At 41.3% G+C, this 25,542-nt stretch overlaps 1 protein-coding gene across 1 annotated transcript; it reads left to right on the plus strand.

The window, feature by feature from the left end:
- Positions 1 to 7,725: 7,725 nt before the first annotated feature.
- On the plus strand, positions 7,726 to 18,448 carry LOC109907947 (large neutral amino acids transporter small subunit 1). Its single transcript, XM_020506258.2, has 12 exons — positions 7,726 to 8,107; positions 8,559 to 8,950; positions 9,087 to 9,258; positions 9,645 to 9,770; positions 11,704 to 11,809; positions 12,194 to 12,238; positions 12,756 to 12,879; positions 13,073 to 13,176; positions 13,333 to 13,429; positions 13,794 to 13,943; positions 14,651 to 14,825; positions 15,364 to 18,448. The coding sequence occupies exons 1-12, from the start codon at positions 8,029 to 8,031 to the stop codon at positions 15,471 to 15,473; spliced, it is 1,680 nt and encodes a 559-aa protein (XP_020361847.1). The 5' UTR covers positions 7,726 to 8,028; the 3' UTR covers positions 15,474 to 18,448.
- The last annotated feature ends 7,094 nt before the right edge of the window (positions 18,449 to 25,542 follow it).

The raw sequence follows: 25,542 nt of genomic DNA on the forward strand, positions 1-25,542 counted from the left end.
GTAAACGCTGCATATGTGGGCTCAATTCAAAATTATCTTTACATTTAAATTGAGCTATAACACTGAACTTCTGCAGTACTGAGCCCTATATCCCTGTCTGGAGGACTGAAGTATGACAACAAGAGATGCATTAAACCCTGTACATACCATTATTCCACAACAACAGATCAATTCCTCAGTAACTAATCCGAGAGGTTTCAAAAATGGTGTTTTACCTCCAGCTGTCTCAGAATCCTATTTAGAATAGCTTTTTGAAAATGAAAATGTATATACTATAAACCTAATAATAGGTCTATAGTATAAGCAGCTGCAGACTTTGATTTTAAGAGCTCCGAGTTGAATATGGAGCAGTTAGGGGACTTGGTTCCGTGCTTCTGGATTTCTACTGATGTTTAAGCCTGTTAGGGAGCCCAATTCTGATATTTTGACCAATTATTGGCAAAAGATCAGATCTGATTGGTCAAAAGACCAGTTAGTGACAAATGAAACCATTTGTCTTGCTCGTCTCTCACATCTTAGTTCAGCATTTGGCTATAAATCCATAACCATGAGTCAGTCACGTAGACAAAGGGGACGTCTTCTGGCAGCAAGTCTCATTGGCACATTATACAGTATGACTTTAGTTAAATGGCTAGATACACTGGATAAACAATATAACAGCAATTTTCCACCACAGACAATAATCATTTACAATAAGTTAATCTGTTTGTCCAAAGCATTAGAAAAGACTCACGTTATCCAATACTTGTAGGATTGATGGGTTCTCTTATGTTTCGTATCAAAGACAAAAATGAATCATTCCACTATAACAGAACCAGTGGAAATTCAAGATAGCAGAGGCGGGCAGAGGCAGAACAACAGTCTGATACAGCAGCAGCAGCAGTCGTCCACTGAGATACAGTAAATCCTTCCTCTGTCCCTAATCCCATCCCTCTACTATCTTATCTGACAATTTTTCTATATCAGTCAATGTAAGGAACACACAAGCTGCTAGCTTCATAGGCTATTCACAGTATGCCCATAACTATAATAAGGTGATTATTGCGTGTGTGAGAGAGAGAAAGAGAGAGAGAGATCTGAGAAGATGAGATGCATCAACATAAACATAAGGGGAACAATCCTCCTGGTTCCCTACTGGATAAGCCACAAAACAGCTGAAATCTGGAAACTACAGAGGAAGGATTTGTCAGGGAAAGTACTTAACCCCTTATTTGGAGGTCATTGCCATTTGATTTTGAATTTTAGATATGGCTATGTCATCATAGGTACACTTCAACTATGACAGACAAAATTAGAAGAAAAAATCACATTGTAGGATTTTTTATACATTTATTTGCAAATTAAATGACTAATTAGTGACCTTAATTCATCAATCAAGTACAAGGGTGGAGCGTAAACCTGTAGACACTTGGCCCTCTGTGGAATGAGTTTGACACGTGATCTAGCTGATCTAGGATGTAATTATTAGTCCAAAATTTCAAATGAGAGGATTCTATTGGACGAATTCAGGTATGTTTATTCCCGTTTTGTTCCGTTTACTTGAGTTTGTGTTTGAGTTTGTTTTTGTTTTTTTACAGGGACATTGCACATTAATTAACGTTTCAGTAAAAGTGCTGGTTTTAGCCAGCCAGCTAATTTTCAACCGCAGTCCCTGGGCAGGTTATTAAAAACAATTACAATAACAATACAGACAATCATTGAGCAGTGAGCACACGCAGAGCAACATAGGACAAGCAAGACGTAGAATACAGACAGAGCAACATAGGACAAGCAAGACGTAGCATGCAGACAGAGAAACATAGAACAAGCAAGACGTAGAATGCAGACAGAGCAACATAGGACAAGCAAGACGTAGAATACAGACAGAGCAACATAGGACAAGCAAGACGTAGCATGCAGACAGAGAAACATAGCACAAAAAGCAACAAGACAAAATATATAAAGGCAACAAAATGTTTCCAAACCTCACAAGCTACAGACAACATGGAAAGCGGCAATACACAACTAGGGATTATGTTCACAAATCTGATTGGCCTTTAGCCATGTCTTCATGTTTTTTGTGAGAGTGTGATAGGTGGTGCAGTTACAGTATGTGTGTCTGATGGCAGTATATTCCAAACATGTGAAGCTCTCACAGAGAAAGCAGACTGACTAAAGGTGCTTTTCCTTAAGGGAACTATACAGTCACCTCTCATGGCAGACCTTGTGGATCTGCTGCTATATGTTTGGGTTTTCTGTTTAACAAAAGTACTGAGTGGAGGGGGAGCCAGGCCATTTAGGATCTTGAATACAAGACATGTGTCGGTGTATTGCACAATCATTTTCCTACTTAAGAGCTCCTGAGGATGTAACAGTGATGATGGCTATTGGGCTTCCTATCAACCACTTTGAGAGTCTGTTTGTAGACAGACTGAATGGGTTTTAATGCTGTACAGCAAGCTTAGGCCCAACTAGTCAAGCAGTATGTTAAGCGAGGGAGTATCATAGATTTGAAGTACAGTTTTGCTACCTCTGTAGTCAAACAATTTCATATAAATTGGAAATTAGCTAGGTTGAATTTGGTTATTTGAATGACCTTTTTCACCTGCTTTTTAAAAGAGAGGTTGGAATCAAGTACGATGCCAAGGTACTTAAAATCAGATACCACCTGGAGTATCTCCCCTGACACATATACATCTTGCTCAGTAGCATCAGTTGCTCTCTTTGTGAAGAACATGCAGACAGTTTTTTTCACATTGAGATGCAAACATGAGTCACTGAGCCACTTTGTAACCTGGACTATTACAGAAGTGAGTTCTTGTGCAGCTTGTTGTTTGCTCTTTGCATGCACACATATCACTGTATCATCTGCATACATTTGAACTTCAGACCCAGTACAGACAGAAGGCAGATCATTAATGTACAGGCTGAACAGGAGGGTCCCCAGTATTGACCCTTGGGGCACACCCACATCATAGCTAAGAGTGGGCGACAGCTCATTTTATTTATTTAATTTTTTTATTTTACCTTTATTTAACCAGGTAGGCAAGTTGAGAACAAGTTCTCATTTACAATTGCGACCTGGCCAAGATAAAGCAAAGCAGTTCGACAGATAAAACGACACAGAGTTACACATGGAGTAAAAACAAACATACAGTCAATAATGCAGTATAAACAAGTCTATATACAATGTGAGCAAATGAGGTGAGAAGGGAGGTAAAGGCAAAAAAGGCCATGATGGCAAAGTAAATACAATATAGCAAGTAAAATACTGGAATGGTAGTTTTGCAATGGAAGAATGTGCAAAGTAGAAATAAAAAATAATGGGGTGCAAAGGAGCAAAATAAATAAATAAATTAAAATTAAATACAGTTGGGAAAGAGGTAGTTGTTTGGGCTAAATTATAGGTGGGCTATGTACAGGTGCAGTAATCTGTGAGCTGCTCTGACAGTTGGTGCTTAAAGCTAGTGAGGGAGATAAGTGTTTCCAGTTTCAGAGATTTTTGTAGTTCGTTCCAGTCATTGGCAGCAGAGAACTGGAAGGAGAGGCGGCCAAAGAAAGAATTGGTTTTGGGGGTGACTAGAGAGATATACCTGCTGGAGCGTGTGCTACAGGTGGGAGATGCTATGGTGACCAGCGAGCTGAGATAAGGGGGGACTTTACCTAGCAGGGTCTTGTAGATGACATGGAGCCAGTGGGTTTGGCGACGAGTATGAAGCGAGGGCCAGCCAACGAGAGCGTACAGGTCGCAATGGTGGGTAGTATATGGGGCTTTGGTGATAAAACGGATTGCACTGTGATAGACTGCATCCAATTTGTTGAGTAGGGTATTGGAGGCTATTTTGTAAATGACATCGCCAAAGTCGAGGATTGGTAGGATGGTCAGTTTTACAAGGGTATGTTTGGCAGCATGAGTGAAGGATGCTTTGTTGCGAAATAGGAAGCCAATTCTAGATTTAACTTTGGATTGGAGATGTTTGATATGGGTCTGGAAGGAGAGTTTACAGTCTAACCAGACACCTAAGTATTTGTAGTTGTCCACGTATTCTAAGTCAGAGCCGTCCAGAGTAGTGATGTTGGACAGGCGGGTAGGTGCAGGTAGCGATCGGTTGAAGAGCATGCATTTAGTTTTACTTGTATTTAAGAGCAATTGGAGGCCACGGAAGGAGAGTTGTATGGCATTGAAGCTTGCCTGGAGGGTTGTTAACACAGTGTCCAAAGAAGGGCCGGAAGTATACAGAATGGTGTCGTCTGCGTAGAGGTGGATCAGGGACTCACCAGCAGCAAGAGCGACCTCATTGATGTATACAGAGAAGAGAGTCGGTCCAAGAATTGAACCCTGTGGCACCCCCATAGAGACTGCCAGAGGTCCGGACAGCAGACCCTCCGATTTGACACACTGAACTCTATCAGAGAAGTAGTTGGTGAACCAGGCGAGGCAATCATTTGAGAAACCAAGGCTGTCGAGTCTGCCGATGAGGATATGGTGATTGACAGAGTCGAAAGCCTTGGCCAGATCAATGAATACGGCTGCACAGTAATGTTTCTTATCGATGGCGGTTAAGATATCGTTTAGGACCTCATTGCTCACTCTGACACACTGAGTTCTGCCTTCAAGGTATGATTGCATCCATCTCAAGGCATCGGGGGAAAAGTTGAACTTGGACAATTTTGTGATAAGAACCTCATGGTTAACAGTATCAAAAGCCTTCCTTAGAAACACAGCCCCTGTCCAGAAACACAGCCCCAGCAACGCCCCCCCCCCCCTTGTTATTATGGCCAACATGCATACCCTTGGAAACACCCCCCCATACCCTTGGAAAACACCCCCTAGTTTTTAGGAAAAGTAGAGTCCAGCCCAAACACATCTTTGGCTTTAATGTTCTTTAGTGGGCTAATCATCTTGTTCACCTCTTACTCAGAAACCTCCCTTATGATGAAGACAGGTTGAGTGTCATTCACTAGCCCTGAGCCCAAGAAACCAGTGGAGGGGTTCTGTGTCAGTACCCTGACAGAGTCAATAAAGTAGTAATTGAAGGCTATTGCCATTTCGACTGCATCCTGTGTAAGATTGTCATTCACCATGATTTCTAGTCTTTTTGCGGTGTTACTATGGTCTTTCCCTCTTTTTTAGATTCTCCCAGATCAATATAGAATTTCCCTTTCCTTCACCAACTATGTCAATAAAAAGGTTTGCCTTGGCCTGTCTGATTTCTTTCATCACCTTATTTCTCAACATGGTAAACCTACGTCTGTCATGATCTAATTTGGACTTTAGGGCTGTTTTTAGAGCATGATCTCGTTCTTTTATCAGTTTCCAGATTTCTCCATTTAGCCAAGGAAGAGTGCTCGTTTGGCCAGGTTTGGATTTGATTTTCTTTAGGAAACCATTTATTGTAGTCTGGATTGTGGATAGAAAAACCTGACTATCAGCTTCCATATCAATATAGGACAAGATATCATTCCAGTTAATTCCCTTAATTCTGTTCAAGAAACGTTTTTCAACAGAATCGGTGGAATGAATACACCCCTGATCACACACAAACACAGTTCACTTTCATAGCAGCCACATACAAACAGCATGATCACTTCTCTAGTTAATTCCTTCTCGCATCTACGCACTCCTCCTCTCACCTTTTCCCTTTGCTTCAGTGCACAATACTTCAGCTGTCTGTGACCAGGCGAAAAAACCTTTCCAAGCCAAACCTTCATATCATAACCACTACACACAGCCTACATAGTTGTCACCATATTAGCTAACATCAGTCAACATAGCTAATACAACTAACACATTAGTAAACATGCTACAATCATGCAGTACAGTGTACAGTTAGCAAGCAGTTTAGCAGTTACACCAGCAGGCCCCGGTGGCAATAAATTAATAAAACCAAAAGCTTTCCTTGACTTGGAAAAAAATCCAGTGTTGGATAGCCATAGCCAGCTAGCTAACATAGCATCCCTCTCTGTTTGAGCTGGGTGTTTGAGTAGGCTAAACTAGCTAGCAGCATTCGCTAGCTAAGTGAAAGTTTAAAAAAATACAGCTAAATATCTCTCTCTTTCTCTCCCTCTCTTGCTTCTCCTTCATTTTTAAATAAATACACTTGTTCAAAACTGTTCAACTATTGTCTTTCTCTGAGTCAACTACTCAACACATTTTATGCACTGCAGTGCTAACTAGCTGTAGTGTGTGCTTTCAGTTCTAGATTCATTCTCTGATCCTTTGATTGGGTGGACAACATGTCAGTTCATGCTGCAAGATCTCTCATAGGTTGGAGGACATCCTCCAGAAGTTGACAAAATTACTGTGTAAGTCTATGGAAGGGGGTGGTGGTGGTGGTGGTGGTGTGTGTCTGTGTGTGTGTGTGTGTGTGTGTGTGTGTGTGTCTCTTTAAATTTACCCATGATCCTTTTAGAATTTTTGTCTGGATTTAGGAAGTAATTTTAGTATTACAACTCTTACAATATTATTTGTGAGTAAGTCTTTGCAATGAATGATCAATGTTGCAAAAGGGGATCCTATGCCCCTAAAAATTCTACTTCGATAGTTATACACCGTTAGTTAAACCTATGTTACTACTTCCACCTTTATAAATATTTTTGTTGCTCTTCAACATACGGGCATTCAGAAGGCTTGTTGACTAGGCTACTCGCTGAGAACGAAGTTTCTCCATTCTCGCCTAGGGGAAAGTCCCCGGACACATGGCAGAAAGTGCCCTGCGTTGGTTCGCAGTTACTCGGCTTGTGCGTTACCATTTGTGGCTAAGATGTTCCATGGGACGGAGCTTGGTTCTCACGAGTCTCCTTTGTCAGTGCGATAGAAATGCAAGTAATACTAGCGCATGAACAGAACGGGGCTCATTCTCAGAATGCACTTTTATGAAAATATACCATTGGTGAAAACTTACTTATGCGGCCAGCTTGGATGTAGCAAAACAGAAATGACCAGCAAGCACAAACATAATCAGGTTATTTAGGTGAATGCATATTAGACTGCTAGACTGCCATCTAGTGGAGATAAGTAAAACACACACAGCTTGTATATGGTGATGACTCAGAATATGACAGCCAAGGTTTCAATGTCATATTCAATCATCACACGTATCCATATATTATTAGAGGTTCAAATGTTTGGTTACCTCCATATTATTATACTTTTGGAGGTAACCAAACATTTTAACCTCTAATAATATATGGATACGTGTGATGGTATAATAGGTGGGTCAAAGAGTAAGAAGCAAGGATTGTACTCCAAGGGAAATACAGTAGCTCCCTGTATGTATTTAGACAGTGCTTTCTTAAGCTTTATACTCCATCAAATAAATGTTCATCCACTCTATTTGACCCATTCTATTTCCCCCATTAATCTTTCAGCAAGGGAGAGAGAACAAAGACATTGGATTTTCCCATCATGGCCACTAGATGGAGTGCCGTAGCTTTTGCATCCTTTGTCCATGTGTCACGCTCGCATCAAAGTACATAGCCACACGCATACACACACACACACACACACACACACACACACACACACACACACACACACACACACACACACACACACACACACACACACACACACACACACACACACACACACACACACACACACACACACACACACACACACACACACACACACACACACACACACAGCCCAAAAGCTGACAATGACCTAGTTCCACCCTCTCTGAGCTCTCTATCTCTCCCATCATTCATCCTAAGTGGGCGTAGGCTAGGTAGCAGCATCACTATCACCACATCAAGCACCACACTAGGTCTGCTGCCTCCTCTCCTGCACTACAGTATCACACTGGCGAGAGGGAGAGAAAGGGGATGAGAGATAGAGATAGAGGGAGAGAGCGAGAGAGAGACAGAGTGTATGAGAGAGAGAGCGTGTGAGGGTAAAAGAAGGAGGTAGACATCGGAGGAGAGAAAGAGAGAGGTGTGAGGAAGACAGAGAGAGAGAGAGACAGTTGAGGGGAAGCGTAGGGAGGAGGAAGAGAGCAAAAAGAAAGGAAGGAAAAGGAGAGAAGGAGGCTAAAGGAAGACAGGATGGCAGAGCCAGAGCTGAAATCACAGAGCAGCCTGGAGAGCTTGAAGAAGGCAGCCGAGGGCCAGGAGAAGATGGAGGGTAGGTACACCGCTACAGAATAACACACACACACACACACACACACAAAAACACACACACTGTAGCCTAGCCTAGACACCACATGGTGCAGGGTTGCATCAGTCGCTCATAGGCTGCTGCATGAGCTGGTGCAGCAATGGAAGCATGCATTTATGGATATATATATATGTATTTGTCATGCACAGCTATCAGGCTATTACTCAGTGAGGTGGTATGGGGGCCAGCTAGGGTTTTCTAATATAATGTGATTCCTTGCAGGGATATGTTATGACCCCCCCATGCTGCTTGCATCCTCTTACTTTCCCTTTATGGCATAGCCTTCAGTCTATTTACAATACAGGGGCATGTAAAGTCCATGTGCTACTCCTGGACTATCAGTGTGCCAACAATCCCTTCTCGTGAACTCTCCTCTGTTCCCCCTTCCTCCTACACCCTGTTCCTCCACCTGCAGCTGAGGCGGTTCCCGACAACCCAGACAAGCCTCCTTCACCGGACAAGCATCCATCCAAGCCTCCGTCCCAATCCACCATTACCGACACAGGCACCGTGGCAGCCACCACCCCTATTGCAGATGCCTCCTCCCCAGCCAAGGCAGCGGGCGGCAAGATCGAGCTGAAGCGCAGTATCACGCTCTTCAATGGCGTGGGCATGATCATCGGCACCATCATCGGCTCGGGCATCTTCATCACGCCCACAGGGGTGGTAAAGGAGGCTGGCTCGGCCGGTCTGTCGCTCGTGGTGTGGGCGGTGTGCGGTGTGGTGTCCACCATGGGCGCCCTGTGCTACGCCGAGCTGGGCACCACCATCACCAAGTCGGGTGGAGACTACACCTACATCCTGGAGGTACATGTGTGTGTGGGGGTTGTGTGTGTGTGTGTGTGATGTGTGCTACTGCATCTGAAGCGGTTGAGATATGAGCAGAAGCCAAATCTCTGTTGTTCACAAATGGATTAAAAACTTGTACTGTATTGTATTGTAGGTGTACGGCGAGCTGGCCGCCTTCCTCAAGCTGTGGGTGGAGATGCTGATCATCAGGCCGTCCTCCCAGTACGTGGTGTCGCTGGTGTTCGCCACCTACCTGCTCAAGCCCCTCTACCCAAACTGCAGTGTGCCCGACAGCGCCGCCAAGCTCATCGCTTGCCTCTGCCTCAGTGAGTATAACCAGCACTGCCACCAGAATTGGGTGGCCTGTACATTGCAGAGATAATACTTTTTTATATATAGTGAACTATATACAAATACTGACACAAACTGTAACACACATTGACCAATCAGGTCTTTCTCAGCCAGCTGCTTGAGTATATATTTGTTACAGCTACATCTGTATTCACAACAGTATTATTGCTGCAATACACAGGCCTCCTTTTTGTCTTATTTTGGACTCTCCCTGCTGTTAAGGGACCTTTTTTCCCCACTGATCTTCTCTCACTTCTATTTATTTTCTAAAATGACACAAATGAAATAAAATAAATAAAAACATTTGCAATTTAGCTTTAAGAGGTGCAATGATGTTCTCCCTTGCGCTTCCCTCTCTCAGCATCATTGACCTTTGTGAACTGCATCAGCGTGCGGGCTGCCACCAAGGTCCAGGACTTGTTCACTGCGTCAAAGCTCCTGGCCCTGATCATAATCATCGTTTTCGGTTTCATTCAGATCGGTACAGGTAAGGTCAACACCCAGTTCACACATGTACTGGCGTATGTGTGGGTACGTCTGACACGCGTTTGACACACACTCTCCTCCTGTCTATAGGTTAGTGCTTGTTAAAGGTATTTTGCCACGGCTTAGCTAGTTACATGTACTTTATTCATCTGGGTTTTCACCAACAATGTCTTTATAAAATACCAAAGTAAAGCTAAAATAGATTTTGATATTTCTATTGTACTATGTTCATAGACCTATCTGCTATAAAGGTACGCTATCTGCACCCACCTCATGAATTCATAGCAAAATACCTTTGTATGTAAAGACAACCCACCCGTCCGAGAGATATAATGTGCAGCCATCTTTTTCTTCGCACTACATCTGGTCCCGCTGCCACGCCGGCTAACATGGTGCTGCATGTAGGGTTGCCATGGAAACTAGGCGGTGAGCTTGTCGTGCTGTGCTTTTTAGATTCTGAAGTCTAGAGAGGAGGACAGGGGGAAATACGATAACACTGCCATCTGAAACTAAGAGGTGTCTGTTTTTTCAGGTTCCTCTCTCTAGCATCTTCTTCTTATGCAGATTATAAAGTTGAAGAGAAAGACAGAGGGAAAATATCATTCATGATTTGATTCATGATTCATGAAAGATAGGACCAGAGTTGGTCCAAAATCTTGATGAGATTGCCATTTTGCTGTGTTGTAACACCCTTTTCATCTTATTTTAACTGTGCCTTTGATGTAGGATGACCACGAATATCCACAACTCATTAAGAGTCTCATTGTTTGCCTCTACAGATGATGTTAATATATTCCAACATGGACAATAAGGGCCAAATGCTTCATTGGTATGTGCCCTCCTGCTTGTTCAGGGACAAGAGAGAGAGCAAGACAGAGACAGAGAGAGAGAGAGACAGAGAGAGAGAGAGAGAGAGAGAGAGAGAGAGAGAGAGCAATATGTACATTGTTACGTCATGCCAATAAAGCGAATTTAATTTAATTTAATTGAAATTGAGAGAGAGAGAGAGAGAGAGAGAGAGGGAAACATATGTACAGTATGCAGAGCAGATTCTCTGAGTTGATATAACACATGGACCATGCAATGCTCCAAATCTATTCCAAGTAATGGAAGCCATGCCATTTACACCTGAAATGAAGCGGTAGACAAGACAGTGGAGTAGAAAACAACCTTTTTCTTTATCACAAAATAAAGTCAATCCTGAAAGCATCTTCCCTCGCTGATGTAGGCCTCTATAGTAGGCTTAACACTGGACTGGACATTGTGTGAATAATTGAGTGGATAGATGTTTCTTATCATCGAAAAGGTCTCCCTCCTCATGTTGAAATGTCAACTGCCAAACATTATGTTTTCAGTGCATCAATGGCAGACGGACTATCCCAGGGTTAGGCGTTTGGAGGGTGCAGCCTGTGTCAAAGGAAATATATTTTCTTTCATTTATTTCTCAAAATGTCATGTCTTTCAGTCAAACATAGTCACACATACAGTCTTAGGGGTGGGGGGGAAGACGCTATCTGGAACCTAAAAGGGTTCATCAGCTGTCCCCATAGGAGAACGATTTGAAGAACCCTTTTTGGTTCCCTGTAGAACCCTTTTGGTTCCAGGAAGAACCCTTTTGGTTCCAGGAAGAACCCTTTTGGGTACCATGTAGAACTCTTTTCACAGAGGGTTCTACCTGGAACTCAAAAAGGACAGCCGAAGAACCCTTTTTTCAAAGAGTGTAGCAGGTGTGCAACGGCAAAATATATTGGGCCAAATCACTGCAACAATTGTGATTTTTTTTGTTGATGTTCTTTGTGAGTGTATCTACCATATTCCATGCAGCAAACATTCGTGCATGTGATATACTGTACTGTTGATATTCTCAGTTTGTTGAAGTCAGTCCCTTTTGCCAAGCAGTGATATCAATGCTCCTCTCTTGTCTGTCTAAACAGGTGATGTGCCATACCTGACACCAGAACTGGCGTTTGAAGGCAGCAAATGGGGAGTCGACAACATTGTGTTGGCTCTATACAGTGGACTCTTTGCTTTTGGTGGCTGGTAAGGCCTTTGCAACACAACTTAGACATGTTTACACCCAAGTCGTATTAGGTTACAACATAGTAAAATTTTTCAAAATGTTATGCAATGGGAGGCGTAAACAAGCGCTTCTTATTGGACAAATTTAAATAGCGTGCTTCCGTTTTCTTCTGTTTTGTGCCCAGTGAATACGACCCTGGTTTTGTCATCTGACTTTCATCAACCAATAAAGAATATCTGATCATATAGGATGCTTCTTATATACTATGAATGTAATTCCAGTTTTGCAGACTGTAGAAGGTTGATGTTATGCTACAAATCTGATTTAATAATCTGATATTATATTTTTTTTATACAATGTTGTTGTACTATATAATGCGTCATTTTCTGTTTCCTCTCCTTTAGGAATTACCTGAATTACGTGACAGAGGAAATGATCAATCCAGAGAGGTGACTTCCCACTGGGCACAGACGTCAATTCTTAATGTCTGTTCCACATTGGTTTAATGTAATTTAATTGAAATGACGTGGAAACAACGTTGATTCAACCAGTGTGTGCTCAGTAGGTTATGTGTTGTGAAGGTTTTATTGAGGATTGTACAGAGTTACCACAACTACCCTGTAAATATGTCTATCACTATGTGGAACATGTGTCCTAACATTTTGATTGTGCTTAATTGCTCTCGATTGACTGCATGAGGGTGTTTTTCAATGTGATAATGACAGATCATGACATTTCAGATAGCAGGAAATTCACAGTACTAGTAATCTTATATACAATATTTTTCAAATATCACATTCATACAATTTAACAATAGAATAATCACATTGAATACAGGCATGAAATTGCATGAAATGAAACACAAATACAGTTCACTCAAATAACCTCAAATTGGATTGGCTGACACATTATGAGTGCTTCTCCATGACATCATCTGTCATTGATGACCTTTGACCTTGATTCCAGAAACCTGCCACTGTCCATCATTATCTCCATGCCCATTGTGACTGTGGTGTACGTACTGACCAATCTGGCCTACTTCACCACTATCCCCCCGAGTGTGATGGTTGAGTCCGAGGCAGTAGCTGTGGTAAGGATGGCTTTATTAAAACATCATGTTTTGGGAGCAGGAAAACAGTGCACTGATATTCCCTTTTTCATTCGTAATGTGCCTGTTGTTTATTTTGCTAACAAAAAGGCAACAGGGGACAGCATAATAATAGCAAAGATAAAGAGATTGAATGTGAATTGGAGTATTTAATGGTAACACTTTCCCATTACAGATCTTTGGGGAGTACCATCTTGGTGTGATGTCCTGGCTCATCCCTGTCTTTGTGGGGCTGTCCTGCTTCGGAGCGGTCAACGGAAGCCTGTTCACCTCGGCACGGTCTGTATCTGTTCTACACACAGATAACTCTGCAAAGAGTGTGTGTAGATCTGTGTGTGGTTGTGTGTGTTTAATCCAGTCATTTGATACTTTAATTAAAGGCTGGAGATTGTATCAAAATGCTCAATTATGAGGGTTTGCCTGTCTGTCTCATAGGCTGTTTTATGCTGGCGCTCGAGAGGGTCAGCTCCCTGCTGCACTGGGATTGGTCCACACTGACCTCTTCACTCCAGTGCCCTCCCTCATTTTCACGGTGAGTCCTGCCATTGGTCCCTAAATTGGTTTAAAATGTAAATTGGTTTCAAATTTTGAGATCCAATTTGAGAACTCACAATTGGGCAAGGCTAAAATCATAGTCATCAACTCAAATCAATCTGGCATAGATCATTAGTTGGTAAATACAGTACATCACAAAATTTTACATAGCAACCAAATAGCAGTTATTCCCATCGCAATGCATTTTTTATTGTCTTTTAAAAAAAGTGTCATGGTAATGTTTTACAGAAAAAAAGGCACATTTATAGTCAACGTACATAAACAACGCAAGAATGCAATTACCTACCCCACAATTTGACTACAGATTAGGTTTAATGCATCAGCCAAATGTCTCCCTGCAGTGTTTCCTGTCCATGCTGTATGCCTTGTCCAAGGACATCTTCTCGGTCATCAACCTGTTCAGCTTCTTCACCTGGCTGTGTGTGGGCATGGCCATTGCCGGCTTGCTGTGGCTCCGCTGGACCAAGCCAGAGCTCAGGAGACCCATCAAGGTACTGTTACTGTAATAAGCCCTGTTTGAATACTCTTCAAATGCATCCTTCCTTTATCCCTTCCTTGAATTAATCACTGATCTGATATGTCTGGATTGGTGTGAACCAGATATCCTATGCATTGCTTTCAGCAGTTACTGTATGTTATGTCAGATCAGTGATTACTTTATTAAGGAAGTGAGAAAGGATGGATGCATTTTAAGATGATAAAACAGGGCCTACTTAAAGATGCACTATGTTGAAATTGCTCTACCATTTCCTGTTTGGTAAAATTCAAATAGATTAATTGCTTAATTTTAATTTATGCGACAAGAGAATAATTGTAGCATCTAAACTGCTGTGAAATATATTTTCCATAACTAAAAACATTGTATTTTCAGCAGTTTGAAGCTGGTGTACAGTTTGAAGCTGGTGTACAGAAAAACAAAACTTAAGAAAGGGAAGCAGAGAAATAGCCCACATAGAACAGATCCACTGCTTCTTAGACTTGCTTTCAATGAGAATGACAGATCTATAACTCACATTTCTATGTGAATTTAGTTGGGTGACCTAAAACGTTACAATTAAAATTAGTAACCGGAGAAAGTCAAAAATAATGTTTTCCATGCAACAAGATAGCACGATTGAAGTGATATGAAGCCGAGTTTCTATTAGTTTCATCCTGTAACCGTTGGGTTTGTGTACATTAATCAAATTTTCCCTGGCAGATTTGGTTGGTGGTCCCTGTGGTGTTTGTGCTGGGCTGTGTCTTTATGATCGTGGTGTCCTTCTGGGCAGCTCCCTTTGAGTGCCTGATAGGCAGCGGGATCATCCTCACTGGTATCCCCGCCTATCTCCTGGGGTACAAGTGGAAGAAGCCCCACGTTGTAAAGAAGATCTTAGGTGAGCTGGTCATGTGGTTTCTGTTACTGTTACTGGCTTAGTTCAAATGTGGGTACCACAACTGATGTACTGTATGTGGAGGCAAACTCATAAATCACAATGTATCACTCCTGATGTGTCAAATGTGTCATTATACATCAATTGCTTGATTGTGAACTATGCCTTTATGTAATGGGTTGTCAAGGCTGGAGATACATTTGTGACTGGTTATTTGATATTACCATTAGCAGCCATTTCTGTTTTTGCACTTCGCAAACTGTTTTGTGTCTAAGGTTAACATCCAGTTAAATCGGTTTCCAACCGATTTACTTCTTTTTACTCAGATAAAAACATTTCATATTTTCCCCCAAATTAAATAAAACAAAAAGTAAAGAGGTTTAAAGGAGGAAAAAAAAAAAAAACATTGAATTTTAAATAGTTACACATGTGCTTCTAAAAATGGTGCAAACTTTCCATTGGTGCAAATGAAATGTGTCCTTCGGAGTGTTAAAGACAACTAAAAAATAAATAATGCGAAATGGCTGTTTTCTTTCCTCAGAGATCTTTACTCTGTTCTGCCAGAAGATTTTTATGTCTGTTCCAGAAGAGCGGGAAGAGAAGGAATCAGTCGAAGTAGCTGAAGAAGTCGAAACAACAAAGGAAGACTGAGTCAATCTATTAGTTGAAACATTACATGTTTACACTCATTATTGCTTTTGTGACAGAGTTCCATGACTCTTGGTAAAGTAGGGTTTATACATATAGGGTTTATATGTATGCTTCAGTGTACATATTTTTGTATTTTACATGCATTTCCATACTTCAAACATCCTCACATTTTATCTTACCTAACCTTTTGTATTTTTTTTTTTAACCTATTTTGTTATTCAGTATTCAATAGACCTGGATTAAGCTAACAAAAAGAGGAGTCAGGAAACAGACAAAAGAGTCATATTTTCATCAAGTTTTGGTATGCTCTTCAGACAATCATCCAAATCTAGATAACTACACTAGCGGTCAAAAGTTTTAGAACACCTACTCATTCAAGGGATTTTTCTTTGTTTTTACTATTTTCTACATTGTAGAATAATAGTGAAGACATCAAAACTATGAAATAACATGGAATCCCATAGTAACCAAAAAAGTGTTAAACAAATCAAAATATATTTTATATTTGAGATTCTTCAAATAGCCACCCTTTGCAATGATAAAAGCTTTGCAAAACGCTTGGCATTCTCTCAACCAGCTTTCCCAACAGTCTTGAAGGAGTTCCCACATATGCTGAGCACTTGTTGGCTTCTTTTCCTTCACTCTGCGGTCCAACTCATCCCAAACCATCTCAATTTGGTTGAAGTCGGGGGATTGTGAAGTTCAGGTCATCTGATGCAGCACTCCATCACTCTCCTTCTTGGTAAAATAGCCATTAAACAACCTGGAGGTGTGTTGGGTAATTGTCCTGTTGAAAAACAAATGATAGTCCCACTAAGCCCAAACCAGATGGGATGGCGTATCGTTGCAGAATGCTGTGGTAGCCATGCTGGTTTAGTGTGAATTCGAAATAAATCACAGACAGTGTCACCAGCAAAGCACCCCCACACCATAACACCTCCTCCTCCATGCTTTATGGTGGGAAATACACATGCAGAGATCATCTCAAAAATCATCTCAATCTCAAAAATAACATTTATTTTGATTTGTTAAATGCTTTTTTGGTTACTACATGTTTCCTTTGTGTTATTTCATAGTTTTGATGTCTTCACTGTTAAAATACAATGTAGAAAATAGTAAAACATTAAGAATAACCCTTGAATGAGTATGTGTTCTAAAACTGTTGTAGTAGTGTATATATTTAACTTTTGATTTGTATTATTTATTAACCCCACTTTAACTGAAGGTATGTATTTAACTCAGTGTATTTGAATGAACTATCTAGTGCTCACTTAATGTGATTGAACAATGGCCACCATCTATGAGAAACACATCAATTGATTCAGGTAACTCATACAGCACATTCTGTCCCTTGATTTTGGAGTGTGATGTCCTTTATGTAATGTTAACATGATTTATTTGTGCACTGTATTGCTACAACCAGTTTAAAATTCGATGTTTGGAACACATAGTAATTTGCCATACTCAAATTCACTTTGAAACATTTTCAAATTGAATCGACAGAGCACTATTTGAAGCACATTAGTGGATTTCTTCCGTGTTGTATTCTGATGTGTTGCCTTAAGGTTATTGTTACACAGGTCAGTTGCTTGTATTGATACTCAATGCCCTGTTACTTCTCAGTTCCTGTGTCAAACCATGCCTTCATGATATTGTTGTAAGCATTGTTTTATGTTATTCGATACAAGCAGTTGTGAATATGGCATCAAGCCAGTCAACCAACTTCTTGTGTCTCAACTTTCTACCATACATTTTTAACCATTGTATTCGGTGAAGACATTTGTATCAATGTTTTGTATTGTTTGTACTCATCAGATACCATGCCAGATGTCTGATGTCCACATTGAGCTAGCATGACTATTTCGCAACGGATGTATATCTTTGTCATGTCAGTCCAGAATTAATGTTGTGAGCATTGTAAGTGGATATTGGAGGGTCTTTTCTCTTTTGAAGGAGCGATTGCTGTAAGCGCAGCTGTCCCTACCCCAGTCCAAACCTTGTCTCACCAGTTCAAGCCAAAATACAAAAAAACACACAAAAAATACCTAAATGAAATTCTGGAGGGCATTCAGCACAAAATATTAGCACAAACATGTACATTTTACTGAATTATGGACACGATTAAGTATAGAATGTTAACTGCTCCTATTATTATAAAATATAATTTCCCCCATTTGATTATTGAGTGGATAGGAAAGTAGGCGCAATAGGTCAAGAGCACGGTAAGTCACTGGAGTTACAGAAAGTACAAACTGTGAAGAAGCTCGACAGGCACAGAGGGAATAGAGTTTACAGGAAAATAATTAACGAATCGGACCCGGAAGAGTTTACAGATAGAGTAAATAATGAAGTATAAGGAATAGGGAAGTTTAAATAGATTACTGATATATCAGTGTCTTGTCAGAGTATATTCATGACTGGCGGCATGAGGGAGAAACTCTTGGGGCACCTTCCAAAATTTTGTGGCCTAAAATGTATCGCACAACACAGTTCAGGTGTGTACAAAGTCTTGCGTATTATGTACTATAAAGTCTTTAATTGTATTTAATGTTATGGTAAAATACTTATTTGTTATTTGAATTGGAAGAAACAATTGTATCGCTGTCAGCTATTGTAACTTATATGTCAGTGACCATAGCGGGTACATCTACCATTAAACTATTTTTGTTCAAATGGTCTGTGTCTTTGAGGTGAAATTAAGAAACACATTTTTGTTCACACATTTCATGTTTTACTCACTGGCATAGCACACGCCCCACAGGGGAACTCAGAAGCCCCGTGAAAAAAATGTGTGTAGAACAGCAAGAAATTAGCTCAGCGACTCTTGATCATCCGGACAATCCTTTTCAAGCAGTAAAACTTCATTTCTATACATACATTTATTTTTATTTTGTTGCATTATTTGAGCATAGCATTTACATTTAGGGGAATTTTATACGGAAAATATTAGTTCTGGGAATTTTCTAAATACTTTCAATATTATTAAGTTCCATGTCGGCTCTATGCCTGGAAATGCCCTTGTCTGGAGCAAAGCATCCACATTTTAAACGTTCCAAAAAAAACGTTTCAAATTCTAAAAACAGGCAATAATGGATATTAACTAATGGATATAATCTTAATCAAGAACGAGCAGGGTCAGCTATACCATAAGGACGCCTTATTCATGTCCTCAATACATGTACTGTTGTCACGCCCTGGTCTTAGTATTTTGTGTTTTCTATATTTATTTGGTCAGGCCAGGGTGTGACATGGGTTTATTTTGTGTTGTGTTTATGTATGGGGGTTTTTCGTAGGTTTTGGGATTGTGGCTTAGTGGGGTGTTCTAGCAAGGTCTATGGTTGCCTGAGACGGTTCTCAATCAGAGGCAGGTGATTCTCGTTGTCTCTGATTGGGAACCATATTTAGGCAGCCATATTCTTTGAGTGTTTTGTGGGTGATTATTCCTGTCTCTGTGTTATTGCACCAGTTTAGGCTGTTTCGGTTTTCACGTACGTTTATTGTTTTTTGTATTTATCGTGTTTATTCTTCTATTAAACATGTATCGAATTAACCACGCTGCATTTTGGTCCGACTCTCTTTCGGCGGAAGAAAACCGTAACAACTGTAGTTCTACGAGATCACTAATGGTCTGTAAAGTTTTCTACTTTTGATAGATTTAAACAAACAATATTGGAATCACCATGGTCACAACCATAAACTGTCAACTTCCTTCTGCTTGGTAGATTATGATAGAATATGAATTTTGGTTCAAATGTTTCATTACGTTTAGAGTCATAAAGCAACTGAGGGAAAAAATAAATAGCTTACTGTGCATACCACTTGAATGAAGAAGAAAAATGATAATTTGTCAACTCCGTGAAACATTAACTCCGTTAGATTTCTGTCTAACGTCAACTCCATCTGAGTATCAAAATATCTGATAGAATGGTTATGTTTTTATTGGGTATTTTTCATATTTGACAAATGTTTGTATTGAACTTTTGAATTTTAGATGCAAAAATACGTCTGTGTTTGAGTATCTGTTATCAACTCGTCACTGATGGCTAACCCATCAGCTAATCCCTGATACATTTTTTTGTCAATATTCTGAAACAACATTTTAATCACTGACCTGCGACATACAGAATGCTTAAACAATTGAAGTTCGTGCTGTGCTAGAGCTAAGGGATAATGTTTGCTTTAGGTTCTAAATCTAGAAAAACATGCCAAAAGGCTAAAGACATTTGCCCTGGAACATTTAATAGTGCTATAAAACAAAACAAAATCCGTTTTGAGATTTGTATTACATAAAGTATTTGAATAATCTAATGCTAGAATTAAACAATCCTTTAAACAAGGCCTTTAAACACTTGTTGGATGATAATTGTAAATATGAAATGCCTTTTATGGTGTCTGACGGAGTTGACATAAATCCAGTTAGTTTTCATTTTATGTTTTTTTTTAAATAATTCATTTGGAGCTTGTTCCTTTACATGGCGTGATAGCTGAAACTTTGTTTTTTCAAAATATATATTGAATATGTTGCTAATATTAAGACAAATACTCATGGGGGAAAAGTTGAGATTGTCCCATCTTTCAAGAATCCCTGACCTATAAAACAACACTTTCTCTCAGCCTCATGGCAAAATGTGCTTTGCTCGAACCTTGAGGGGGCCCAGCAAAACTGCGCTACGCCACTGATTTTATTGTATTTTCATTCTAATTTTCAAACCCATTTGGGGAGTGATGATGGAAATAAGCACAAACTGAAGCATGAGGGTGCAATGACTCTTGATAATACAATGTGTCAACATCTTCATTGCATCTGATTACTTCAAATAAATAAGGATTTGTATTGTTATGCACAACTTCCATGGGAAACAAAGTCAGCTACTGCAGAACTCAGTAGCCACTGGATGCATACAGACAACAACCCATTATCTGAGCATAAGGGAACCCACCAAATCATGAAAAATCATGGCACAACTAGGTAACAACAAGATAACATCTCCAAAGAAGAATATTGCCTATATGAGGGTCTCAGAATACAACCATGATACCAAGTACTCCGTGCAATATGCTCTGTTTTGTCATTGTCTCTGTGATGATTTATTTCCAAAGCTAGTATCAAAGGCATGGTGCAATGAACTCTGTGTTCATTGATTCCCAAACGGTGATAAGATTGAGGCCTGTTCTGGGTGAGGAGTTCATATCCGCCAGGGAAGGAAATTAGGATGCTGCCTCTGTGATTGGGAGCCAGTCACGGATCTACTGAAGATCATATTAAAAGATGGAAGATTGTCTCAGTTCATAGAGTTGGATAGAGGGTGCACTTGCCACAAAGCCTATTTTAGCATGGCCTGCAACATTTAGGACTTTCACCATTTTGAAGTAGTCAACTGGGTCAAATGTTATTTGTCACATGCTTTGTAAACAACAAGTGTAGACTAACAGTGAAATGCTTACTTACGGGCCCTTCCCAACAATGCAGAGAGAAACATATAATAATAATAATAATAATAATAATAATAACATGAGGAATAAATACACAATGAGTAACTTGGTACTGGTACCCCGTGTATATAGCCAAGTCGATGTGCAGGGGTACGAGGTAATTGAGGTAGATACAGTATGTACATATACAGTAGGTAGGGGTAAAGTGAGTAGGCAACAGGATAGATAATACACAATAGCAGCAGCATATGTGATAAGTCAAAAGAGTTAGTGCAAAGAGGGTCAATATAGATAGTCCGGGTAGCTATTTGGTTAACTATTTAGTAAGACTTCTTATGGGTTAAAGCTGGAATCCGCATAAGGTGAAACAGTGCCACCTTTGGCTCCCAGCACCTCTGTTATTGTTTTTGCTTTGTTAATGAAACAGAGGAGAGAAATGTCCAGCATTGTGGTAAAAAGAGTGCATTCGGAAAGTATTCAGACCTCTTGACTTTTTCACATTATGTAACTTTACAGACTTATTCTAAAATGTATCTACACACAATACCCCATAATGACAAAGCAAGAACTGGAATTTAGACATTTTTGCAAATGTATAAAAGTTAAAAACATAAGTACCTTATTTACATTAGTATTCAGACCCTTTGCTATGAGACTCGAAATTGAGCTCAGGTGCATCCTGTTTCCATTTATCATCCTTGAGATGTTTCTACAACTTGGAGTCCACCTGTTGTAAATTCAATTGATTGGACATAATTTGGAAAGGCGCACACCTGTCTATATAAGGTCCCACAGTTGACAGTGCATGTCAGAGTAAAAACCAAGCCATGAGGTCGAAGGAAGTGTCCTTAGAGCTCTGAGATAGGATTGTGTCGAGGCACAGATCTGGGGAAGGGTACCAAAACATTTCTGCAGGATTGAAGGTCCCCAAGAACACAGTGGCCTCCATCATTCTTAAATGGTATAAGTCTGGAACCACCAAAACTCTTCTCAGAGCTGGTCGCCCAGTCAAACTGAACATTGGCTGGCAGATCCTCAAAGTTCTACAGCTGCATCATTGAGAGCATCTTGACTGTCTGCATCAGCGCTAGGTATAGCAACCGCAAGGCGCTACAGAGGTTAGTGTGTACGGTCCAGTACATCCCTATCCAGGACCTCTATACCAGACAGTGTCAGAGGAATGCCCTAAAAAATGTCCCTCCAGTCACCCGAGTCATAGACTGTTCTCTCTGTTACCGCACGGCAAGCGGTACCGATGCACCAAGTCTGGAGCCAACAGGACCTTGAACTAATATCTAATATTTAAACATTTATACATCTACGTTTAGATTTGTGTGTTGTTGTGAATTGTTAGATAATGTACTACTGCACTGTTGGAGCTAGGAACACAAGAATTTCGCTATACCCGCAATAACATCTGCTAAATATGTGTATGCGACCAATACAATTTGATTTGATTTGAGAACAGCTTATACCCCTAAACCATAAGACTGCTAAATTGTTAGCGAAATAGCTGCATAGACCCCCCTTTGCACCAACTCTTTTGACTCATCACATATGCTGCTGCTACTGCTCTATATCTATCCTGTTGCCTAGTCACTTTACCCCAACCTACATTATGTGTCAGTGGCTGTCAAGCCCTGACCATAATAAGCTGTTCATTCTCTGTGGTGGTTGGGGCATGATAGTGACTTGGGTGGGTCATCTAGGTTTTTTGTATTTCTATGTTGGCCTGATATGGTTCCCAATCAGAGACAGCTGTTTATCGTTGTCTTTGATTGGGGATCATATTTAGGCAGTCATTTCTCCTTTGTGTTTCGTGGGATCTTGTCTATGTTTAGTTGCCTGTCAGCACTATTTGTATAGCTTCACGTTTCGTTCGTTGATTTTGTTCGGGTTTTCATTAATTAAAAGAGAATGTACGCATACCACGCTGCGCCTTGGTCTCACTCATACGACGATCGTGACAGAAGATCCCACCCAAAATGGACCAGCAGCGTGTACAGGAGGAGTGGACTTGGGAGGAGATTTTGGATGGTAAAGGACCCTGGACGCAGGCCGGGGAGTATCGCCGTCTGAAGGAGGAGATAGAGGCAGCGAAAGCGTAATGGCGACGATACGAGGAGTTAGCTCAACGAAGCAAGCACGAGAGGCAGCCGCAAAAAAATATTGGGGGGTGGCACACAGGGAGATTGGCGGAGTCAGGGTTCAGACCTCAGCCAACTCCTCCTGCTTACCGTGGGGAGCGTGTGACTGGTCAGGCACCGTGTCATGCAGTGATGCGCACGGTGTCTCCAGTACGCATTCATAACCCGGTGCGTTGTGTTCCAGTTCCCCGCAGTTGCCGTGCTAGATTGGGCATTCAGCCAGGATGGATTGTGCCTGCTCATCGCTCCTGGCCTCCGGTGCGTCTCTTCGGCCCAGGATATCCTGCGCCAGCTCTACTCACGGCATCCCCAGTGCGCCTTCATAGCCCAGTGCGTCCTGTGCTAGCTTCCCGCACTTGCCCGGCTGGAGTGAGCATCCACTCAGGAAGGGTTGTGCCAGCTCTGCACTCTAGACCTCCAGTGCGCCTCCACAGTCCAGTACGTTCTGTGCCTCCTCCCCGCACTCGCCCTGAGGTGCGTGTCAGTCCGGTGCCACTTGTACCGGGCCCACCCATCAGGCCTCCAGTGCACCTCCACAGTCCAGAGCGTCCGGCGACAGTTCCCAGTCCAGAGCTTCCGGCGGCAGTTTCTAGTCCAGAGCTTCTGGCGACATTTCACAGTCCGGAACCTCCTGAGATGGTCTACAGTCCGGGAACCTCCTGAGACGGTCTACAGTCCGGGAACCTCCTGAGACGGTCTATGGTCCGGAACCCCCTTAGACGGTCTATGGTCTGGAACCTCCTGAGACGGTCGGCGGTCCAGAGCTTCCAGTGACGGTTGGTGGTCCGGAGCCTTCAGCAGGGGTTCTCAGTCCAGAGCCTCCTGCGATGATCTACGGTCAGGTTCCTCCGGTGACGATCCACGGTCCGGGGCCTCCAGCGACAACCCACGGTCCGGAGCTTCCGGCGATGCACCCAGCACCGGAGCTGCCCCCGACGCCCTGCGTCACCCATCATATATGCCCACCCGGACCCTCCCCTATTGAGTCAGGTTTTGTGGTCGGAGTCCTAGACTGAAATATCATAAATATCTGTTTTCGAGTGCACTTGAAATATGCAGCATGCAATACGAATGGTCTTGATCATGTGAAGAGGTAACTCCGTTGACCATTTAGCCAATGTATTGAAAGCTAGCCAATGTTACAGAGTAGCCAGCTAGCTACTGTAAATGTTAATTTGTGTTTTGTTAGCTATCTCTCAGTGAATTCAATTGTTGAATCATGTTTTGGCATGTTTATATGTCTAATTTCATGTATTTAGCTGCAGGCTTAAAGAAACATCCATATACTTTGCATGGTAACCCAAATAAAGGCATGTGGATAGAAAGATGTGTGTATGCTAGAATAGAGGCTTAAAACCAACAGCTGCATATGCATATCAGCCTATACTTATGGCATAGCTACACATAGCATAACTTGCAATACAATCTTCTCTAAAAACAGTTGAAAAATGTGTTCTGCAATAAAAACAAGAGTTCGATTTCTAAACCAGATGAGTTCTCAAATAGCAGATAGCTGCCCAATACCATGGTGGGCATGCATAATGTTGGATGCATTGGAATATAAGGTATATGGAGAATGATAAATCAAATCAAATAACATTTTAAAATCAAGTAACATACATGTGTTTATCAGATGTTATTGTGGGTGTAGCGAAATGCTTGTGTTTCTAGCTCCGACAGTGCAGTAATATCTAACAAGTAATATCTAACATTTTCACAACATATACCTAATACACACAAATCTAAGTAAAGGAATGGAATTAAGAATATATAAATATATGGACTCCACTTTGTCTCTATACTGGCGTTTTGCCTGTTTGATTGCCATGCGGAGGGAATAACTACACAATAACTACACTATTCTGCCATGTTCCCAGTCACCTTGTCATGGTTAAATGCGATGGTTTGCGTTTTCAGTTTGGGGGAATGCTGCCATCTATCCACAATTTCTGGTTAGGGTAGGTTTTAATAGTCACAGTGGGTAGAACATCTCCTATGCACTTCCTGATAAACTCAGTCACCGTATCAGTATATTCGTTGGTGTTATTATCGGAGGCTACCCGGAACACATCCCAGTCCGCGTGATCAAAGCAATCTTGAAGCATTAGTCGTTAATCGTTAATCATGAAATATAAACCCCGGCCCTGGTCAGACCAGCGTTGAATAGTCCTTAAAACAGGTACTTCGTGTTTGAGTTTCTGCCTATAGGAAGGGAGGAGGTTGAAGTAGCAGTGGCAGAGTGTTTTAGCAGCAAGAGTACTACAGTCAATGTGTTGATATAACTTCAGCAGCCTTTTTCAAAAAATTGCTTTGTTGAAATCCCCAGCTACAATAAATGCGGCCTCACGATATGTGGTTTCCAGTTTGCATAAAGTCCAGTGAAGTTTTTTGAGGGCCGTCGTGGTATCGGCTTGAGGGGGGATATACACGGCTGTAACTTTAACTGAAGAGAATTCTCTTGGAATATAATACGGTCGGCATTTGATTGT

This window comes from Oncorhynchus kisutch, linkage group LG17 (genome assembly GCF_002021735.2).
Source record: "Oncorhynchus kisutch isolate 150728-3 linkage group LG17, Okis_V2, whole genome shotgun sequence".
Lineage (NCBI taxonomy): Eukaryota > Metazoa > Chordata > Actinopteri > Salmoniformes > Salmonidae > Oncorhynchus > Oncorhynchus kisutch.

What these genes read in the sequence shown, in the direction of transcription:
- LOC109907947 (XM_020506258.2), top strand. Translation starts at nt 8,029, where the DNA reads ATGGCAGAGCCAGAGCTGAAATCACAGAGCAGCCTGGAGAGCTTGAAG. An exon ending in CATCGCTTGCCTCTGCCTCA is followed by an intron (nt 9,259 to 9,644) that starts GTGAGTATAACC and finishes TCCCTCTCTCAG; the next exon opens with CATCATTGACCTTTGTGAAC. An exon ending in AGTCCGAGGCAGTAGCTGTG is followed by an intron (nt 12,880 to 13,072) that starts GTAAGGATGGCT and finishes TTCCCATTACAG; the next exon opens with ATCTTTGGGGAGTACCATCT.